Source organism: Mustela lutreola, chromosome 9, assembly GCF_030435805.1.
Source record: "Mustela lutreola isolate mMusLut2 chromosome 9, mMusLut2.pri, whole genome shotgun sequence".
Classification (NCBI taxonomy): Eukaryota; Metazoa; Chordata; class Mammalia; order Carnivora; family Mustelidae; genus Mustela; species Mustela lutreola.
The window spans coordinates 81,842,389-81,862,274 of NC_081298.1; the positions used below are offsets into that span (position 1 = coordinate 81,842,389).

The following is a 19,886-nucleotide window of genomic DNA, read 5'->3' on the forward strand; positions in this document are numbered from 1 at the left end:
ATTGGGACAACCTGGAAGTGGATAAATTCCTAGAAACATAAAAACTACCAAACTGGATCAGGAAGAAATAGAAAACTTGTACAGACTGATAACAAGCAAAAACATTTAATTAGTAATCCAAAACTCCCAGGAAACAAAGTCCATGGCTAGATGGCTTCACAGGTGAATTCTAGCCACAGCAATCAGAAAACAAAAAGAATTAAAAGGCATCCAAATCAGCAAGGAAGAAGCCAAACTTTCATTCTCTGCAGAACACATGATATCTATATAGAAAACCCAGAAGACTCCACCAAAAGACTGCTGGAACAGATAAACGGATTCAGTAAAGTTGAAGGATACAAAATCAACATACACAAGTCTGTTCCGTTAATATACACCAATAATGAATCAGCAGAAAATGAAATAAAGGATTCAACCCCATTTACAACTGCACCAAAAATAAGATACCTAGGAATAAACCTAGTCAAAGAGGTGAAAGACCTGCACTCTGAAAACTATAAAACAATGATCAAAAAAACTGAAGATGACACAAAGTAATGTAAAGACATCCCATGCTCATGGATAGGAAGAACAAATATTGTCGAAATGTCTATACTAACCAAAGCAATCTACACATTTAATGAAATCGCTATACTAACCAAAGCAATCTACACATTTAATGCAATCTCTATCAAACTACCAACATTTTTCACAGAACATAAACAACCCTAAAATTTATATGGAATCACAAAAGACCCTGAATAGCCAAAGAAACCTTGAAAAAGAAAAGCAAAGCTGGAGGCATCAAAATTCCAAACTTCAAATTATATTACAAAGCTGCAGTGATCAAAACAGTATGGTAATGGCACAAAAACAGACACCTAGATCAATGGAACAGAATACCCAGAAATAAACCTACAACTATATGGTCAACTAATCTTTGACAAAGCAGGAAAGTATATCTCATGGGAAATGATGATGGGGAAACTGGACAGAAACATGCAGGAGAATGAAACTGAACTACTTTCTTACACCAAACACAAAAATAATTTCAAAATGGCTGAAAGACGACCTAAGTATGGGACCTTAATCCATAAAAATCCTAGAAGAGAACACAGGCAGTAATCTCTTTGTGACACTGGCCATAGCAACCTCTTTCTAGAACTATCTTCTGAGACAAGGGAAACAAAAGCAAAGATAAACTATTGAGACCTTATCAGAATAAAAAGCTTCTGCAAACAGAATGAATCCACAAGACTAAAAAGCACTGTATGGAATGGGAGAAGTTATTTGCAAATGATATATCTGATATAGGGTTAGTATACAAAATATATAAAGACCTTGTGAAACTCAATACCCAAAAAACAATCCAATTGAAAGTGGGCAGAAGATATGAATAGACATTTTTGCAAAGAAGACATACTGATGGCCAACAGACACAAAAAGATGCTCAACATCACTCTTCATCAGGGAAACAGAAATCAAAACTACAATGAGACAGCACTTCACACCTATCAGAATGGCTAAAAAACAACAAAAGAAACAACAGGTGGTGGTGAGGATGTGCAGCCACTCTGGAAAACAATACAGAGGTTCCTTAAAACATTAAAAACAGAACTACCTTACAAACCAGCGATTGTACTTCTAGGTATTTACCCAAAGAATACAAAAATACTAATTTTAAGGGATACATGCACCCTGATGTTTATAGCAACATTATCTACAATAGCCAAATTATGAAAACAGCCCAAGTGTCCATCAACTGATGAATGGATAAAGAAGTAGGGGTATAGATATACAATGGAATATTACCAGCCATTAAAAAAAAAAAATGAAATCTTGCTGTGGCACTATGTGGATGGAGCGAGAAAGAATTACACTAAGTGAAATCAGTCAGAGAGAGATAAATACCATATGATTTCACTCATATATGGAATTTCAGAAAACAAATTAGCATAGGGAGATAAGAAAGAGAGAGGCAAACCAAGAAAAGAGACTCTTAACTATAGAGAGCAAAGTGATGGTTACCAGAGGGGAGGTAGGTGGTGGAATGGGTTAAACAGGTGATGGGGATTAAGGAGGGCACTTGTGATGAGCACCCAGTATTGTATGGAAGTACTAAATCACTATATGGTACATCTGAAACTAATATTACATAGTAGGTCACCTGGAATTTAAAAACTAAAAAAAATAATACAGAAATAAAAAATATTTTGAGTTCTTTTGTTCCATTATAAGTTAACAATGGATTCAATTCATATTAAATCAGATACTGTTTATTCAATAACAAAACAACTTACCTAGTTTATGGAATCTAAGAAAATCTATTTCTATTTGGCAGTAAATTCCTTTATAAATTCTACCTACTGGAATATTGTAATAATTTCAGAAATGTTACTATTTCTTAAAGGTACATTAGTATAACTATAAGGTCTATTTGGATTTTTTACAGTAAAAATGGCTTGATAAAGTTTATACAGTGTAACATTAGCTTTTGGCTAAGGTTGGCAACAATATGAACACAATTACAATAGATCTGACAAAAGGAGATAATCAAGTAAAACAAAATGACTACAAATCATTCCTGAGAAAAACAAAAATTTTAAGTTAACTTACAGTCTCATTTGTTTATACATTCGTTACCATGAGCACAAATTCTGTATTAGCCTTTAGCAATGTCATGTACTAATGGCTCCAGAAAGTGCTTTCACTTAACAGTGGGTATATTATTTAATATATTTCAATTACTTTGCTGAAAACTTGGGTCTTAAAAAGACAAATCAATGCCTGAGGCAAAAAAAAAAAAAGAGCTAAAAGTAAATATAGAGAGAGTGAATAAAAAACCAGGTTGTCTATGCTGAACAATGAAAAATATAATAAAAGGTATATTTAATCATTACCTGATCAAAATAATGATTTAAATGGAGCTATGAAGAAAATTAATTACTACACTCCTTTGAAGAAAATGCTTTCATTCTTAATATCTATTTGTTCACAAATACACCATAATTTGTTAATTATTCCAAATTAAATACCGTTAGACTTTTTAGACGGAGTAACAATACTACTTGCAGAACTGCTTGCACAATGATACCTTCCTTTTCTCATAATTACATGTTACTTCTTTTCTCCCAGATAATCTATTACGCCTGGGGAGAAACTACAAAAACTGCTAATGTGGATATGATTCACAACAGAATTTCATAACATCCTTAGAAATATATGCCTTTTAACAATATATTTATTTGGGCTTTCAAGGAAAACAAGAAGGAAAGATATAAATAGGTATCTTATAATCATCTACACTACTTACTGTGAACTCAAATATAGTTTAAAACATCTAAAATATTGAGAGGTTGAACTCTAAAACTGACATATTGCTTTTTCATAATGAAAATACATAAAGCAATAATTTTATAATAAAGAGAATATGGTAATGTTACAAGGATATTTACTGTTCTATCACATCTTATTCATTAATATCATGTTATTTATAGTAAAGAAAATACCTAAAATGCTTATTATTTTGTGCTTTCTGATTATTCTTTAATGGCAGGCATGGCCCACTTCAGCTTCTTTTATCCTCTAAATTTTGTCAGAAAATATTCCCAGATCTGTTCATATTAATCTTGTCTAGTCTCATGGATGAAGACTTCATTATTACAATTTTTTCCCTAAGTCATGTAAGTTTTGAAAAATCTGTTTCACTATTTCTGTGCTAATTAAAAGCTAATTAAACAGTATCTCTGAATGATACTTCCATTGATCATCACCTTTTATAATGAAATACCTCAGTGTTTGCCCTTTTCTCCTGAAATAGTTACTCAAATACATAGTAATAAATCACAGTTCATCCCAGTAAGTTTTAATAGTTAACTTCATGCAAAAAGAAGAGTCTCACCTAAGAATCCAATGTCCTGTTTGGGCCCATTTTCCTAATTAATACAAAGTACAAACGCACACACACAAAGTCTCCTTAATCCTTTTTCTGTACCTAGTGCAATTCTGCGTGCTGTCGCACTCCGGGTAGGTTTTTCTGGCTCAAGCACCCAAGTCTTCTCATCGATTTCATCCATAACGTCCCAGAATGCCTTCAGTGATTCTAAGGCTGCCAAAAACTGACCGTAAATGCTTATTAAGGAGCTCTGTGAAAGACAGATAAAAGCTGCATAAGTTGCATGATGCTCTTATCAACAGCAGATAATCTTTCACTTAAAATACAATTCAATTTAGAAATTTTAAGCTCTGTTTCATTTTAGCTGAAACTACTCAAGTAAACAAGAGTCAACTCTCTCTGCTTCACCTCTCTTCACCTCCATTAGCATTGACAGAATTTTCTATTTGTCATTGGGACTGTGCATCTTGCCAGAAATTGTTTTTTAAAGACCATATTTATTTTTTACCATGATGCATTCTGCACTACATTTATAGAACAGTAATTACTAGTACAACATGTATGTACTTTATTAACGGCTATATTGTATATGTATTGAGCATAGTCTCTATACAATTTTACTATGAAAGTTATCAAGTTATCTAATATGCAGTTATCAAGTTAAATGTAGCGCTATTTGTAATTCAATTAAATTACTATTTTTTAAAAAGATTTTATTTATTTATTTGACACAGAGAGAGAGAGAGATTGAGATCACAAGGCAGAGAGGCAGGCAGAGAGAGAGGGGGAAGCAGGCTCCCCACCAAGCAGAGAGCTCGATGTGGGACTCGAATCCCAGGACCCTGGGATCATGACCTGAGCCAAAGACAGAGGCTTTAACCCACTGAGCCACCCAGGTGCCCCATAAATTACTATTTTTTTAAAGATTTTATTTATTTGTCAGAATGGGGAGAGAAAGAGTAGTGTGCACAAGCAGTGTCAGCGGCAGGCAGAGAGAGAAGCAGATGCCTGCTGAGCAAGGAGCCAGATGCCGGACCTGTTCTCAGGACCCTGGGATCACGACCTGAGCTGAAGGCAGACACCCAACTATCTGAACCACCCAAATATCCCTCAGTTAAATTACTTTTGAACATTATTAACTTTACAGACTTATTTAGGCAAAGAGTATAAAAAGGTTCTACATATATTTTCCCACAAGGTTTTTATTGATTAAAATCAAATAATAATGGAGTACATTTTTTGTAATATAGATCTATTAATGAGAATAATGTGGATGGGGAACAATGTTTAATTGGGGCTAAAATTTAGTGATCCCTTTATCAAAATCAATTGCAAATGTTTATCTGTTAATGTCTGTAATGAAATTGTACTTGTATTAACCCTGAAAATGTTTTTTCACACACATAGGCACCTTGTGGAATATCTAGTACTGACAAATACTGATATAAATCCAGAAGCAAGGATTTTAATAGAGACTATTCATTACTAAGAAGACATCTGTAAATTCCATGAGGTTCCACTTTTTTTTTTTGAGGTAAAATCGACATACGTTATATTAATCTCACGTGTACACTCCAATTTATTATTTGTGTATACTGTTAAGCAATCACAGTAAACCTAGTTATCTGTCACTGAAGTTCCAAAAAAAAATTCTGCCCTTGTGATGAGAACTTTTAAGATTTACTCTTTCCAACTTTCGAATATGTAATAAAACAATGACTGGGTTTTACATATTTCTGAGAATTCAAACAAATTACAAATAAGATTTCTTCTAATGTTAAGTTTCTAGCCAACATCTGAATTCTGTATTTCAGACATTAATCTTTCATAGGAATTAACAAATACATTTTCAGTAATAATTAAAACTAAAGCCATTTTTTTTTTTAAGGATTTTGTTTATGGTGGCGCCTGTGTGGCTCAGTGGGTTAAAGTCTCTGCTTTCGGCTCAGGTCATGATCTCAGGGTCCTGGGATCGAGCCCCACATTGGGCTCTCTGCTCAACAGAGAGCCAGCTTCCTCCTCTCTCTCTGCCTGCCTCTCTGACTACTTGTGATCTCTGTCAAATATATAAATTAAAAAAAAAAAAAAAAAAGAAAGAAAGAAAAAGGATTTTGTTTATGTATTTGAGAGGAAGAGAGAGCACTATTGGTGGGGGGGGGGGGGTGAGAGGGAGAAGGAGGCTTGATCCTAAGACCCTTGGATCATGATCCAAACTAAAAGCAGATGCTTAACCAACTGAGCCACCAGGTGCCTCTACCATTCCTGATTTTAAAAATCAATTCATCATTACTTTCAAAGTCAACAGTTTCTTATAAAGTAGTATTTTAATGGTCACCACTATTTATTAAATATGTTATACTAAAAACAAAACTAAAAGTTTAAAAAGAACAATTAAGGATCCGGGCGCCTGGGTGGCTCAGTGGGTTAAGTCTCTGCCTTGGGCTCAGGTCATGATCTCAGGGTCCTGGGATTGAGCACCGCATCGGGCGCTCTACTCAGCGGCTAGCCTGCTTCCCTTTCTCTCTGCCTCTCTGCCTACTTGTGATCTTTTGTCAAGTAAATAAATAAAATCTTAAAAAAAAAAAAAAAAAAAGAGAACATTTAAGGATCTTACTGTTTCAAAGAAGCAAAACATATTTTTAAAAAGTCACTGAAAATAATATTACAAATGTATTTATCCCAAATAACTGATACAAGTCAGCAATGCAGTATACCCTGAGTATCGTGAAAAGGAAGTACTTCCTTAAAGGTATACTTTGTACTTACACATGCTTAAGGCACACCTAGATGAAGTCATGGCTCAGTTTCACAAAGCCAATTCAACTCTGCAACCTTCAATAAACAGGGGCCCGTGGGTAGGGGGTGTGTGAGGTAGGTTAAGTGTAGGAATAAAATCTTGAAGGTAGAATACTTGTTCTCTTTTGTTATGCCATACTTATCTACAAATTTAGATGCCAAACAAATCAGAAACCAAACTCCCAAGTTTTGTTTTGTTATTAAACATGCCACTGTTCTTTAGATAACCAAACAAGAAATCAGCTGTGATTTCTTTTTACAGCTAATACATTCAATAACTAAAGACCTTTTTTAAATTTCATTTTAACATATTTCTTGGTAACTCTATTTACCCTAGTATTACTATTTACTATTAAAATAACCCCCTCGCTCTTGTTTCCACATCCAGACATACCATCACTGACTTACCGCAGCATACCCTACCTAAAATGTAAACTGAACTTATGAGTCTGCCTCCGAAAACCATTCAAAACACCTTCTAACTGGATGTTTTCCTCTCTAGTCATAGTCCCCTCAAGCCAATTATTTATATTGCAATTAGGTTGATATTTGTGTTCTGCAAACCTGAAAGTGTAACTTCCTGGCTTACAACAATGTAAATGCAGTTCTTCTCAAAGTGGTATTTTTTCTTTGTTATACCACCACTTAATGACAGCAACACAAATTCCAAGATTTAAGTAAACTGAAGTCAACTACCTGACATAAAACTAATTATTTATGAGCTTCATCATTTTATTTCTTAAGGCTACTATTAGTTAACAGGTAGCTTGCAAATTGTTTTATGTTACTGATTAAAACCACAGTTCTTTATCATGGCTTGCAATTAACATTGTTTAATATACATCCATAGTTATGTTTACACAGAGTAAACAAATACTTCCCAAGCTTCAGTAAGGATCTTCTCTAACTACAATCTCAAATTTCTATGATTCCCAAATTTCTTTAGGCCAGATAGAGAACTCCAGAACTGCTCAGCTATCACTATATAGATGATCTCCACATGGCTAACAGATGTATCACATTCCTATTGCTCCACACTGATGTCATTCCTTTCTCTAGAGAAATCTTCAGATACATACACAACAATACAATTACTGGACAGTATGTTGATTTATTAATAACTTTATTGAGATATGAATGATACACAAGAACTGTACATATTTAACATGTACAAGCTGATGACTGTGTCTATTTTTGCTTTGTTGCCTGTGCTTCTGGTGTCAATCAAGAGATCATTAGTGAGACTAAGATCAGGAAGTATTCCCCCCTGCTTTGTATTTGTAGTAGTTTTTAGTTGCAGGTCTTACTATTTAAGTCATTAATTCATTTTTATTTTTGTGTACAATGCAAGGTAAGGGTTCAATTTCTTTTTTTGTTGTGGATAGCCTACTTCCCAATACTATTTGTTGAAGAGACTATTCTTTTTCAAAATCAGCACAATAATGTCTCTTTTTCTCCACTTATACCTATATCTGTATAGAAATCTACAATTACCTATTTCATTGTTGAGCCATGGAAAAACTAAACAAAAAAACCAAAAAGTCACAAAATGTTTTTTCACAGTGGCATCTTTCATTTGAAAGGAAGTATGCCAAAACACAATGTCCATTTCTGGTGTGCCTGACTGTAAATGAAATCCTAAACATAGCTCCACTTAAAACTAACTCTACATTTTGAACAAATAATAAAAATAAGTCATCATCATATTTTACTACACAGTCATGTGAAGTGGATACGTTATTATTTTTATGTTCTAGACAGAGTCCAAAAAAGGTGAATACTGAGACACAGAAACATTTCTCTTGGGAATTTCAATGAACTTAGGAGGTAGACATCAAAACTAATGTATCGGTAAGCTATCTGAAAAACGGGTTTTTTCCCAACTGCTCATTTTATCCAATAAATCATTCACAAACTCTTATTTTGAACTAACTTTCCTACTGAAACTGGAAAACAAAAGCCCATTTCTAAATGTAGTTTCAAACAATGCAAAATTCTACATATATAATCATAAATGCAAAAGGAATGTACACTATATGGCCAAAATTAATATCAAAGCTAAATATTTTACAAGAAGAAAAGTTTTCTAAAAAATTTTTTCAAAAATAAAAATTGCCAAGTTCCCATTTTTTTAATGTAAGGAGTTTCACATCTCACCAAAGCTACTTTTTTAAGATTTGGGGGGGGGGGAGGGGATGTAGCAGAGCAAATTTACAATGTGCAAAATGAATTTAAAAATGAATCAAATAGGGGTGCCTGGGTGGCTCAGTGGGTTAAGCTGCTGCCTTCAGCTCAGGTCATAATCAGGATCCTGGGATCGAGCCCCACATCGGGCTCCTTGCTCAGCGGGAAGCCTGCTTCTCTCTCTGCCTCTGCCTGCCTCTCTGCCTACTTGTGATCTCTGTCTCTCTCTCTCTCTCTCTGTCAAATAAATAAATAAAACCTTTAAAAAAATTTTTTTAAAAATTAATCAAATAAAGCAAAATTCAGGAAAAAAGAATACTGACATTAAAAAGTAATACTAAAATAAAATATAAAATGTAGGCAAAGCTGTAAAACAATCTTAACTCTCCTATGCTGCTGGTAAGCATGTAAAATGGCACAACACTTTTGAAAAGACCTAACACCTTCTTTAAATTAAACTAAATATACTCCTATCTTATGACCTAGCAATTCCACTCCAATAGAGGTGAAAAGATTTGTCCATAGAAAGACTTATATAAGAATGTTTGTATCAGTTTTATTCAAACAGCCGAAAATTAGTATAAGTCCAAATGTCATTTAATAAAAGTTAGAATAAACAAATTCAAGTATATTCATGTAATGGACTACCACTCAGGAATAAAAAGAACAAACCACTGATACATGTCACAACATGGAGAATTTTAAAAATATGCTGGGTGATGAATGTTTATAGCAACAATATCCACAATAGCCAAACTATGGAAAGAACCTAGATGCCCACCAACAGATGAATGGATAAAGAAGATGTGGTATATATACACAATGGAATACTATGCAGCCATTAAAAGAAATGAAATCTTGCTGTCTGCAATGACATGGATGGAACTAGAGGGTATTATGCTGAGTGAAATAAGTCAACCAGAGAAAGACATTTATCATATGATCTCTCTGACATGAGGAATTTGAGAGGTAGGGCAGGGGGTCATGGAGGGAAGTGAAGAAAAAAATGAAACAAGATGGAATCAGGAGGGAGACAAACCATAAGAGACTCTTAACCTCATGAAACAAACTGAGGGTTGCTGGGGGCTGGGAGGAAGGGACAGGGTGGCTGGCTTATGGACATCAAGGAGGGTATGTGCTATGGTGAGTCCTGTGAATTGTATAAGACTGATGATTCACAAACCTGTACCTCTGGGGCAAATAATACATATGTTAATAAAAAAATACATATATACTGGGTGAAATGAGGCTATCTCCAAAAGATGATAGAAGTTTGAAACAGGTAAAAATAAGGCCTAGTTAAAATAAAAAATAAAAACAACAACAGGGATTACTAGTAGGAGATAAAAGAACTAGATAATGGTAATACTCTGTATCCTGAAAATAGACTGCATGAATGAGTATATTCATTTACAGATATTTATGTTATGCACACTGGAATTTAGGTGTTTCACGGTTCCCATATTTTACAAAGAACTAAACTTTTGTAAAGGTAGATACGCTGAAGTATTTGGGGGAAAGATCTTTGGACACCAGCAAATTACTTTGAAAGGCACCAAAACTCAAATCAACTTAAGGATGGAGAAATGCACAAATGGAAAGACAGGTGATGAAATAAGAACCATAAATGTAAACTCTAAAATCTAGGTGGTAGGTACATGAGAATTCAGGATAAACTTTTTCAATGTTCCTGTACCTTTGAAAAGTTTTAATAAAATACTGGGGGAAGGCAAATTATAGAACTTAAGTGTGAGCTATTTATTGTAACAGAAATTGAATTCAATTAGTTGAGTTGGGTTATAGACTAATCTTTCATTTTTTTTCAAATATTCAGTAACTGACTTTTAATTCTTTAGACCTATACATTTAAAATAATTAACAACCTCTCCCAGAACAAAACAGGAATATTTCCTAGAAAAAAGCTCACTGTATAAGGCAAGTTATAATCTTTGAAAAGTCTGTAACAGATATTCTTAACCAGAAAAATCATAAGTTTAGGTGAAAAAAATACATCTTTATATTCTTGAAGTAACATCTAGCATTTCCTTCAACAGATTCAGATAACAACAAATAGTATCAATACCTGTAACTTTCTCTACAATAAAAATTATATTGCAATCACCTAAGGAACTTCAACACTAATATCTAGATTCCATTGTCAGCCTTTCCTTTTTAATTAACCTTGGTTCAACGTGGCCTTGGCTTTGGTACGTCTAAAAGCTCCCCAAAGGATTCTAACGTGCAGAAAAAGTTAAGAAAGACTAGTAGAACAATGAATAGCCATCCCTGTTGTAGTCCAAAAGTTACAGGATCGTATTTCTAAAAGATTTAAACAATTCATGTAGCACGAGACAAAGATGAATACTACATAATGACAAAGATAAGAATCCAGCTGTACATATTTATGTACCCAACAAAGGAGCACCTAAAAACACAAAGCAATCATTAATAGCCAAGAAAGGAGAAACTGACAGTAATACAAGTTGAGGACTTGAACACTTCATATACATAATTTTGCATTCAGAAACAGCAAAAACACTCGTTCTTTTTTTTTTTTTTTAAAGTAGTTTGCTCTATCTCTCAGAGCCAGTGAATGATGGATCTAGCTTCTTCATACCCAATTCTACCTGATTATAAAGTGTATTACCTCCCTACCTGCTGACACTTAGCAGGAGCTGAAGAGATGCTATCCTCCCAAGACGTTGGTTAAGCACCTGGCAACTCCAAGATAAATAATGTGGGTGACAAAAAAAAAAAAAAAAAAAAAAAGTACAGAAAGCATAACACCCAGTCCTTAAAATAAAAACTGACCTAAATAATGCCTGGGGTATAATCTTTAGAAAATTTGTATGCCGATGTCCAAATGTCTCTCTCTCAACTTTATTATCACTAGACTTCACTGTGGGATGAGGAAGGACTTGGTCATTGAGGGGAGGTTCCAAATATATTTGTGGCAGGTAATTGCTTATGTTGCCTATTCTGACGAAATCAAGAATGGTGGGGTGCAGAGGGCAAAAATGGAAGTAGAGCCAATGTTGAAAGGAAATGAAAAGCAATGTATACAGGTGCTCATACAAATTATTCTGAAGGAAGAGACTGGGGAGGGTGGGGAGGAAGTGGATAATTGAGGAAAGAAAGAACCAAACTTGAGAGGGCATTGGGAAAGAAAGAAACAGGTAAGAGACACAGGCACTGCCAACCATTCTGTGGTGAGGAAAAGAATGCCAGCAAGGACCTCACCTCTTTCTCCAGAGCTGTTCATGGGTGGCTGCTGGCTCTCAGCAATCCATGGGAGCTGCTGGGTGGCCTTAGACTGCACTTTCCTGGCATTGATTTCATGACCCCCATCCCCCCCCCACCCCGCATTGTAACCTGGACTGGGAACACAAAGGCAGACCCTCTGCAAATTCAATACAGATATTGGTAGGAGTGATTGCACATGGTAAAGGGTGGTGGCTAGAGGAAAAAGAGTATTGATAGAAGAGCCAGCAGACTTGGTTCAAATCTCAGCTCTAACTCAAAGTTTAACTTCTCAGGACCTCACTTTCCCTGACTGTAACATGGGCATGATGTGCCACCATCCTAAGGATGGAGGAGTAAATTCAAGAATGTACCTAAAACTGTCTCACACAAAGCCCATCCCATGGGACATTTCCATCCTTTCCCCTCTTGCCTGGAGCCTTTTGGTAAGAAGATATCAATTCTCCCTACCTTGGCTTTAAATTGTAACTAACTGCTTAGCCTCCTCCCATTAGGTTTAGGTAAAAAAATATATAGAGTCTTCTTCAAAGTCTATTCAAGTGCACACAGAACACCCTCCAGAAGAGATCAGATGTTAGGCTACAAAAAGCCTCAAGAATTTTATCAAGCATCTTTCCTAACCACTACAGTAGGAAAGTAGAAATCAATTATGACAAAAGTCTGGAAAGTACATTATACATAGATGCTAAATAACATGCTACTCAACAATGAATCAGTCAAGTAAAAATCACAGAAAAATTTTAAAAATGGAGAAAAATGACAACACAATGGTTCAAAATCTCTGGAATACAACAAAAGGTGTTCTAAAAGGGAAGCTTATAGCAATACAGGACTACTTAAAAAAAAAAAGCAAATCTCAAACAACTTAACCTTACACCTAGAAGGGCTAGACCCAAAAAAACAATGCCCAAAGTCAGAGGAAGAGGAATGATAAATATCAGAGCAGGAAGGAACAAAATTGAGATTTGAAAAATAGAAAAGATCACTAAAACCAGGAACAAACTCCTTGAAAACAAACAAAATTGATAAAGTCTTAGCCAGACTCATCAACAAAGATAGGACTAATATAATTAAAATGAGAAATACCTGACCTTACAAAAATACAGAGGATTATGAGATTATGAAAAATTATACGCCAACAAATTAGACAACCTAGGAGAAATGGATAAATCCTAGAAACACAATCTTCCAAAACTGAATCATGAAGAGAAAATTTGAACTGACCAATTACTACTAATAAAACTGAATCAGCAACAACAACAAAAAAAAAACAACAACAAACAAAATTCAGGACATGTAAATGCTACCAAACATTTAAAGAAGACTCAATACACGTTCTTCCCAAACTATATTAAAAAAAAAAAAAAAAAAAAAAAAAAAAAGAGGGAAAACTTCTGAATTCATTCTATAAGGCCAGCATTACCCTGATACCAAAATCAGACAAAGACACTACAAAAAGAAGAAACCACAGGCCAGTATCTCTGATGAACAAAGATATAAAAATACTTTAAAAAAATTCAACACATTAAAAAAAATCATTCAGCACGATCAAGAAGGATTGGTTCAATACTCACCAATATGATATTTCACATTAATTTCACATTAACAGAAAGGATAAAAATGGTATGAATACCACAGTAAGATGCAAAAAAGCATTTGACAAAATACAACATACTTTTATGATAAAATCTCTCAATGAAGTGGTTTGAAAGGAAATGTATCTCAACACAATGAAGGCCATATATGACAAACTGACAAATAGCACCATACTCAATGGTGAAAAACAGAGCTCTTCACCTAAGATCAGAAACAAGGTAAGGATGTCCACTCCTACCACTTTTATTCAATATAGTACTGGAAGTCCGAACTATAGGAATGAGACAGGAAAAAGAAATAAACATCATCCAAAATATTAAGGATAAAGTAAACTGTCACTCTTTGCAGATGACATAAAACTCCATATAGAACACCTTAAAGGCTCCACCAAAAAACTATTAGAACTGATCAATGAATTCAGGAGAGTTGCAGGATACAAAATTAGTATTACAGAAATCTCTTGCATTTCTATATACTGAGTAGCAGAAGCAGAGATTAAGAAAACAATAACATTTACAATTACACCCCAAAAAATTAAATACTTGGGAAAAAACTTAAGAAGGTCAAAGACCAGGGCACCTGGGTGGCTCAGTGGGTTAAAGCCTCTCCCTTCAGTTTAGGTCATGATCCAGTGTCCTGGGATCGAGCCCCATACTGGGCTCTCTGCTCAGCAGGGAGCCTGCCTCCCCCTCTTTCTCTGCCTGCCTCTCTGCCTACTTGTGATCTCTGTCAAATAAATAAAATCTAAAAAAAAAAAAAAAAGATGAAAGACCTGGCACAAAAATAGATACATAGATCAATGGAAAGACTAAAGAGAAATAAACCCACGCTTATAAGGTCAATTAATCTATGATGAAGAAGGCAGGAATAAATAATAGGGAAAAGAAAGTATTTTTAATAAATTATGCTGGGGAGACTGGACAGCTCCATGCAAAACAATTAAACTGGACCACTTTCTTACACCATACTCAAAAATAAATTCATATTGGATTAAAGACCCAAATGAGACCTGAAACCACAAAAATCCTAGAAGAAACAACAGGTAGTAATCTCTTTGATAGCAGCCTTAGTAACATTTTTCTGAATGTATCACCTCAGGCAAGAAAAACAAAAACAAACTACTGGGATGACACCAAAGAAAAAGCTTTTGCTGTGAAAGAAACCATCAACAAAATGAAAAGGAAACTGATAAATGATATATTTGTTAAGAAGTTAATATCCAAAATATATAAAGAACTTACACAAGTGAAGACCAAAAAAAAACAAATATTCAAATAAAAAATGGGCAAGGGGTGTACCTGGGTAGCTCAGTTGGTAAATCATCTGACTCTTGATTTAGCTCAGGTCATCATCTCAGGATTGTGATATCAAGCCGCACATGAGGCTCTGTGCTAGGTGTGGAGCCTGCTGAAGATTCTCTCTCTCCCCCTGCCTCTGCACTCCTACATCCCTTTCTCGTTTAAAAAAAAAAAAAAAAAAAGGCAGAGGACCTGAATAGACAGTTTTCTCTAGAAGACAAACAGATGGCAAACAAACACATCAAAAGATGCTCAACATCACTAATCATCAGGGAAGTGCAAATCAAAACCACAAAGAGATATCAGCCTACACCTGTCAGAATGACCAGAATCAAAAAACAAGAAATAACAAGTGTTGGCGAAGATGCAGAGGGGGGAAAAATCACTACTGGTCGGAATGCAAACTAGCGTAGCTACTGCGGAGGAAAACAGTATGGTAGCTCCTCAAAAAATTAAAAATAGAAATATCATATGACTCTGTAATTCCACTATTGGATACTTACCCAAAGAATATAAAAACATTAATTTGAAAAGGTGTGTGCACCCGCCTGTTGATTGCACTGTTATGTACAGAATCCATGATATGAAAGCAATCTAAGTGTCCACATATACACAACGGAATACTATGCAGCCATAAAAGGGATGAAATCTTGACATTTATAACAACATGGATTGACCTGGAGGGTATTAAGTTAAATGAACCAGACAGAGAAAGACAAGTAAATTATGATGTCAATTTAAAAAAACAAAAAAACAAACTGGTCGTTTTAAGGGTGGGGGAGGTTAAACAGAGATTTAAGCCAAACTTCAATTATAAAATAAGTCGTGGAGACGAACAGTATAGCATAGGGATTACAGTCAATAGTACTGTAGTAATAATATATGTCGACAGATGGTGACTATACTCATAGTAAACACTGGGCAATGTACAGAAGTGTTGAATCAATTTGTACACCTGAAACTAAAAACATTGTATGTTAATTATACTTCAGTAAAAGAAAAAGATTCGAGCAGTCCAGTTTACGAGGAAAAAGGCATCCTTAACATTTATATCTTAATTTGACCATTTTTTAATGTTTAAACAGAATTTTAATTTTGGGATTTGGGGGGATCATACAATAAATTTAAAAAAAATTAACAAGTTCTATAAAATTAGACCTATGGAAAAAAGTTTTACCTTCAACTTATAAACAATCAGCTTGTAACCACATTCCACAAACTATCTGGATCAAGAACTGAAAAACAAATATTGTATGATTTTACTTATATGTAGAATCTAAAACACAAAACAAAAAATAAACAAAAACCACAAACAGATCCATACAGAGAACATCTGATGGATGCCAGGGGCAGGGAAGTGGGGAGACGGACAAACGAGGGAAGAGCAGGAGATGCAGAATTCCGGTTATGGCATGACTAAGTCATGGTGATAAAGGGTACAGCATAGGGAACATAGTCAATGGTATTAAATGTTGTTGTATGGTGACAGATGGTGCTGCACCTGGGGTGAGCACCACATGAAGTACAGACTTATTGAATCACTATGTTGTATATGTGACACTAATGTAACGGTGCAAGCCAACTGAACTTTAGTCAAAAAAAGAGGAAAGAAATTAAAAAAAAAAAAAGATGAAAGAATGCATGTTCTTATTTACAACACACTGAATTATACAAAATCAAATAAGCAAATACATCAAAGAGTTATGTGTTAATACAATTCAATCCAGCGAAAGTACAGAAATGTCTACTAAGTATTAAGCTCTATCAAAGATACTGGTTGACCTAATGAAATATAAGATGCAATACATGTTAGTTAAGAGAAAAGACTTTAGAGGTACCTGGGTGGCTCAGTTGGTTAAGCATCGGCCTTCGGCTCAGGTCATGATCCCAGGTTCCTGGGATCCAGCCCCAAGTGGGAGTCCCTACTCAGCAGGGAGCCTGCATCTCCATCTTCCTCTGCCCCTCCCCCTGCTCACTCTCTCTCTCGAATAAATAAAATCTTAAGAAAAAAAAAAAAAAATCACAGACTGGTCAAATCTTGAATCTGATTCCCAGGTCCACCTCTTAAAGCTAGCTACATCTTTTGTAGCAAATCAATTCACTTAGCTTCTGCAATACGGAAATAGTGTTAATCTATACAAGATTTGAGTGAGATCATATATATAAAACGTTTAACTGCTTAGCATATAGTGTATGTTTAAAAGTTGAAAGCCACTGTTAAAAGTCATACAGTCCTTGACCTGGAGAAGTTCACAGCCCGTGAACAAGAAGAGCAACTGAAAGATACCTGTATCATACCAGACAAAGTATCAACACTCTTAATATAAAATGGTTATTAAAAAATCAGTTTAAGGTGATGATCCACCGCCGCATCCGTGGTCGGTTTACTGAGCCCGTTCCATTAGTGCCCCTGCCGAGCAAAGACTCCCATCGCCGTCATGTCCCGCTACCTGCACCCCCCCCAATATGTCTCTGTTCATAAGGAATGTGGCCAACGACACCAGGTCTGAAGATTTACGACGAGAATTTGGTCGTTATGGTCCTATAGTTGATGTGTATGTTCCACTTGATTTCTACACGTGCCGTCCAAGAGGATTTGCTTATGTTCAATTTGAGGATGTCCGTGATGCCGAAGACGCTTTACATAATTTGGACAGAAAATGGATTTGCAGATGCCAAATTGAAATACAGTTTGCACAAGGGGATCGGAAGATTCCAAATCAAATGAAAGCCAAGGAAGGGAGGAATGTGTACAGCTCTTCACGCTATGATGATTATGACAGATACAGACATTCTAGAAGCCGGAGTTATGAAAGAAGAAGATCAAGAAGCTGGTCCTTTGATTACAACTATAGAAGATATTAGAGTCCTAGAAACAGTAGACCGGCTGGAAGACCACGGCCTAGCAGAAGCCATTCCGACAATGATAGATTCAAACCATTCCGACAATGATAGATTCAAACACTGAAATCAATCTTTTTCAAGATCTAAATCCAATTCAAGATCACGGTCCAAGATCCAGCCCAAGAAAGAAATGAAGGCTAAATCACGTTCTAGGTCTGCATCTCACACCAAAACTAGAGGCACCTCTAAAACAGATTCCAAAACACATTATAAGTCTGGCTCAAGATATGAAAAGGAATCAAGGAAAAAAGAAGCACCTAGATCCAAATCTCAGTCAAGATCACAATCTAGGTCTAGGTGAAAATCTAGATCGAGGTCTTGGACCAGTCCTAAGTCCAGTGGCCACTGATAGTATAAACCTTGATATTTTTAGGCATGTATCATTCATTTACTCATAGTTTGGTTTACTTAAATTATCAGGAATACAATGTTGCAATGATGCTTTAAAAACACTTGTCAGTTTTCCCTGTACCAGGCAAATGGTTATAATTAAAATGATATGCTGTTGAGAAGCCACTCTTAAGAGTCCAGTTTGTTTAATGTTATGGGCAGCTACCAATTTGTGGTGTCTCTGTATATTTTTGTAAAGATTCTCATTTTTTATGCTTGAAGTATTGGTGAAAAGATGTTGGTTGACCATAATGTGCAACATTGTCTTATTGAAAATAAACTTTCATATCCATATTTGGTAGAACTGTTAACCTAGAAATGTAGCTTGCTAATAAGATAGAATGATACAACAGTGAAGTTGTAGGCACAGTACAACAATGACATTTAGGTTCAGGGTGGACCTTTTTGTCTTGTTAAGATGTCTAGGCCCATGATAATAGTTAATTATGACAGAGCGTGGAATAGTTCTTTTGTTAACCCCACCATCTTGGGGAATGATGCCAACTGGGTTAAGTAGCATTTGGGGGAAGATTGAGTTTTTGACTGAAACATGGAGCCTTCACTGCTTTTTTTCTGGTTTCTGTGAAGATTTGAAACATATAAACATCAGAAGAACTCACCTTAAAATTTAAGCAGGTCAATAATGGCAGAAATAATTTTAAGGGAAAAAAAAATGCTCTCAAGTAGTTCCTCTCAACTTTAAGGAGCATTGTTGGTAATACTGCTTAGTTTTCTTACTGCTGTTAAAAAGCAGCAAGTAAATTGTTTCAGAGTAGATTTTGTTTATGCATATGCATAGTGTAAACTGAATTTTGATGCTTATAGCACTTGGTCTGTGCATTTGTATCAAAATTTGCCTCCCACTTTATGAAGGAGACTTGTTCTTCACACATCAGCTTATTTCATGTGAGGCAAGTTGAAAGAGAACACTCCCATTCTAGGAGATCCTGTGGTGCCATGAAATTTAAAATATTTTGGAAAAAGAATGAAAGAGTCCCATCTCTGAGTCTGATTGATTATCAATGTAGTACCTGGCAGTACCCGACTAAAAAAGAAAACAAGACCCTAACCGTTTATAATTTCTAGTGTTTCTCTGAGAGATCGTTGGAGGGAGAGGGCAATTAAAAGGAATATGTCCAATCTCATTTCAGAATAAAAGCTAGCATCTTTAAAATTTTTAGATTGCTTGCTTGCAGGTATAAGTAAGAAATATTGTGGGGAAACGACTCCTTTTAGAGGATTACTTTTTTCCAATTTTGGTTTTAGTAATATAGGCCTTGCCTGTAAAGAACAAAAAAGATGGTTTTTAAATTGTTTGTGGAATGTGGGGAGGAGTCAAGATGGCGGAGAAGTAGCAAGCTGAGACTGCTTCAGCTAGCCGGAGATCAGCTAGATAGCTTATCTAAAGATTGCAAACACCTGAAAATCCATCGGCAGATCGAAGAGAAGAAGAACAGCAATTCTGGAAACAGAAAAACAACCACTTTCTGAAAGGTAGGACCGGCGGAGAAGTGAATCCAAAGCGACGGGAAGATAGACCCCGGGGGGAGGGGCCGGCTCCCGGCAAGCGGCGGAGCAACCGC

At 35.4% G+C, this 19,886-nt stretch overlaps 2 protein-coding genes across 7 annotated transcripts in view; one reads left to right on the plus strand and one right to left on the minus strand.

Moving 5' to 3' along the window:
* FANCL (FA complementation group L) overlaps positions 1-19,886 on the minus strand; it is a 307,120-nt gene that overhangs the window by 8,624 nt on the left and 278,610 nt on the right. For all 6 annotated transcript variants that reach the window (XM_059187733.1, XM_059187732.1, XM_059187731.1 and 3 more), the window contains one exon: positions 3,974-4,124. In XM_059187733.1, coding sequence (XP_059043716.1) covers positions 3,974-4,124 — 151 coding nt within the window. The remainder of the gene's footprint in view (positions 1-3,973; positions 4,125-19,886) is intronic.
* LOC131840156 (serine/arginine-rich splicing factor 10-like) lies at positions 17,437-18,458 on the plus strand. The gene has a single exon (XM_059187736.1). The coding sequence runs from the start codon at positions 17,476-17,478 to the stop codon at positions 17,872-17,874; it is 399 nt and encodes a 132-aa protein (XP_059043719.1). The 5' UTR covers positions 17,437-17,475; the 3' UTR covers positions 17,875-18,458.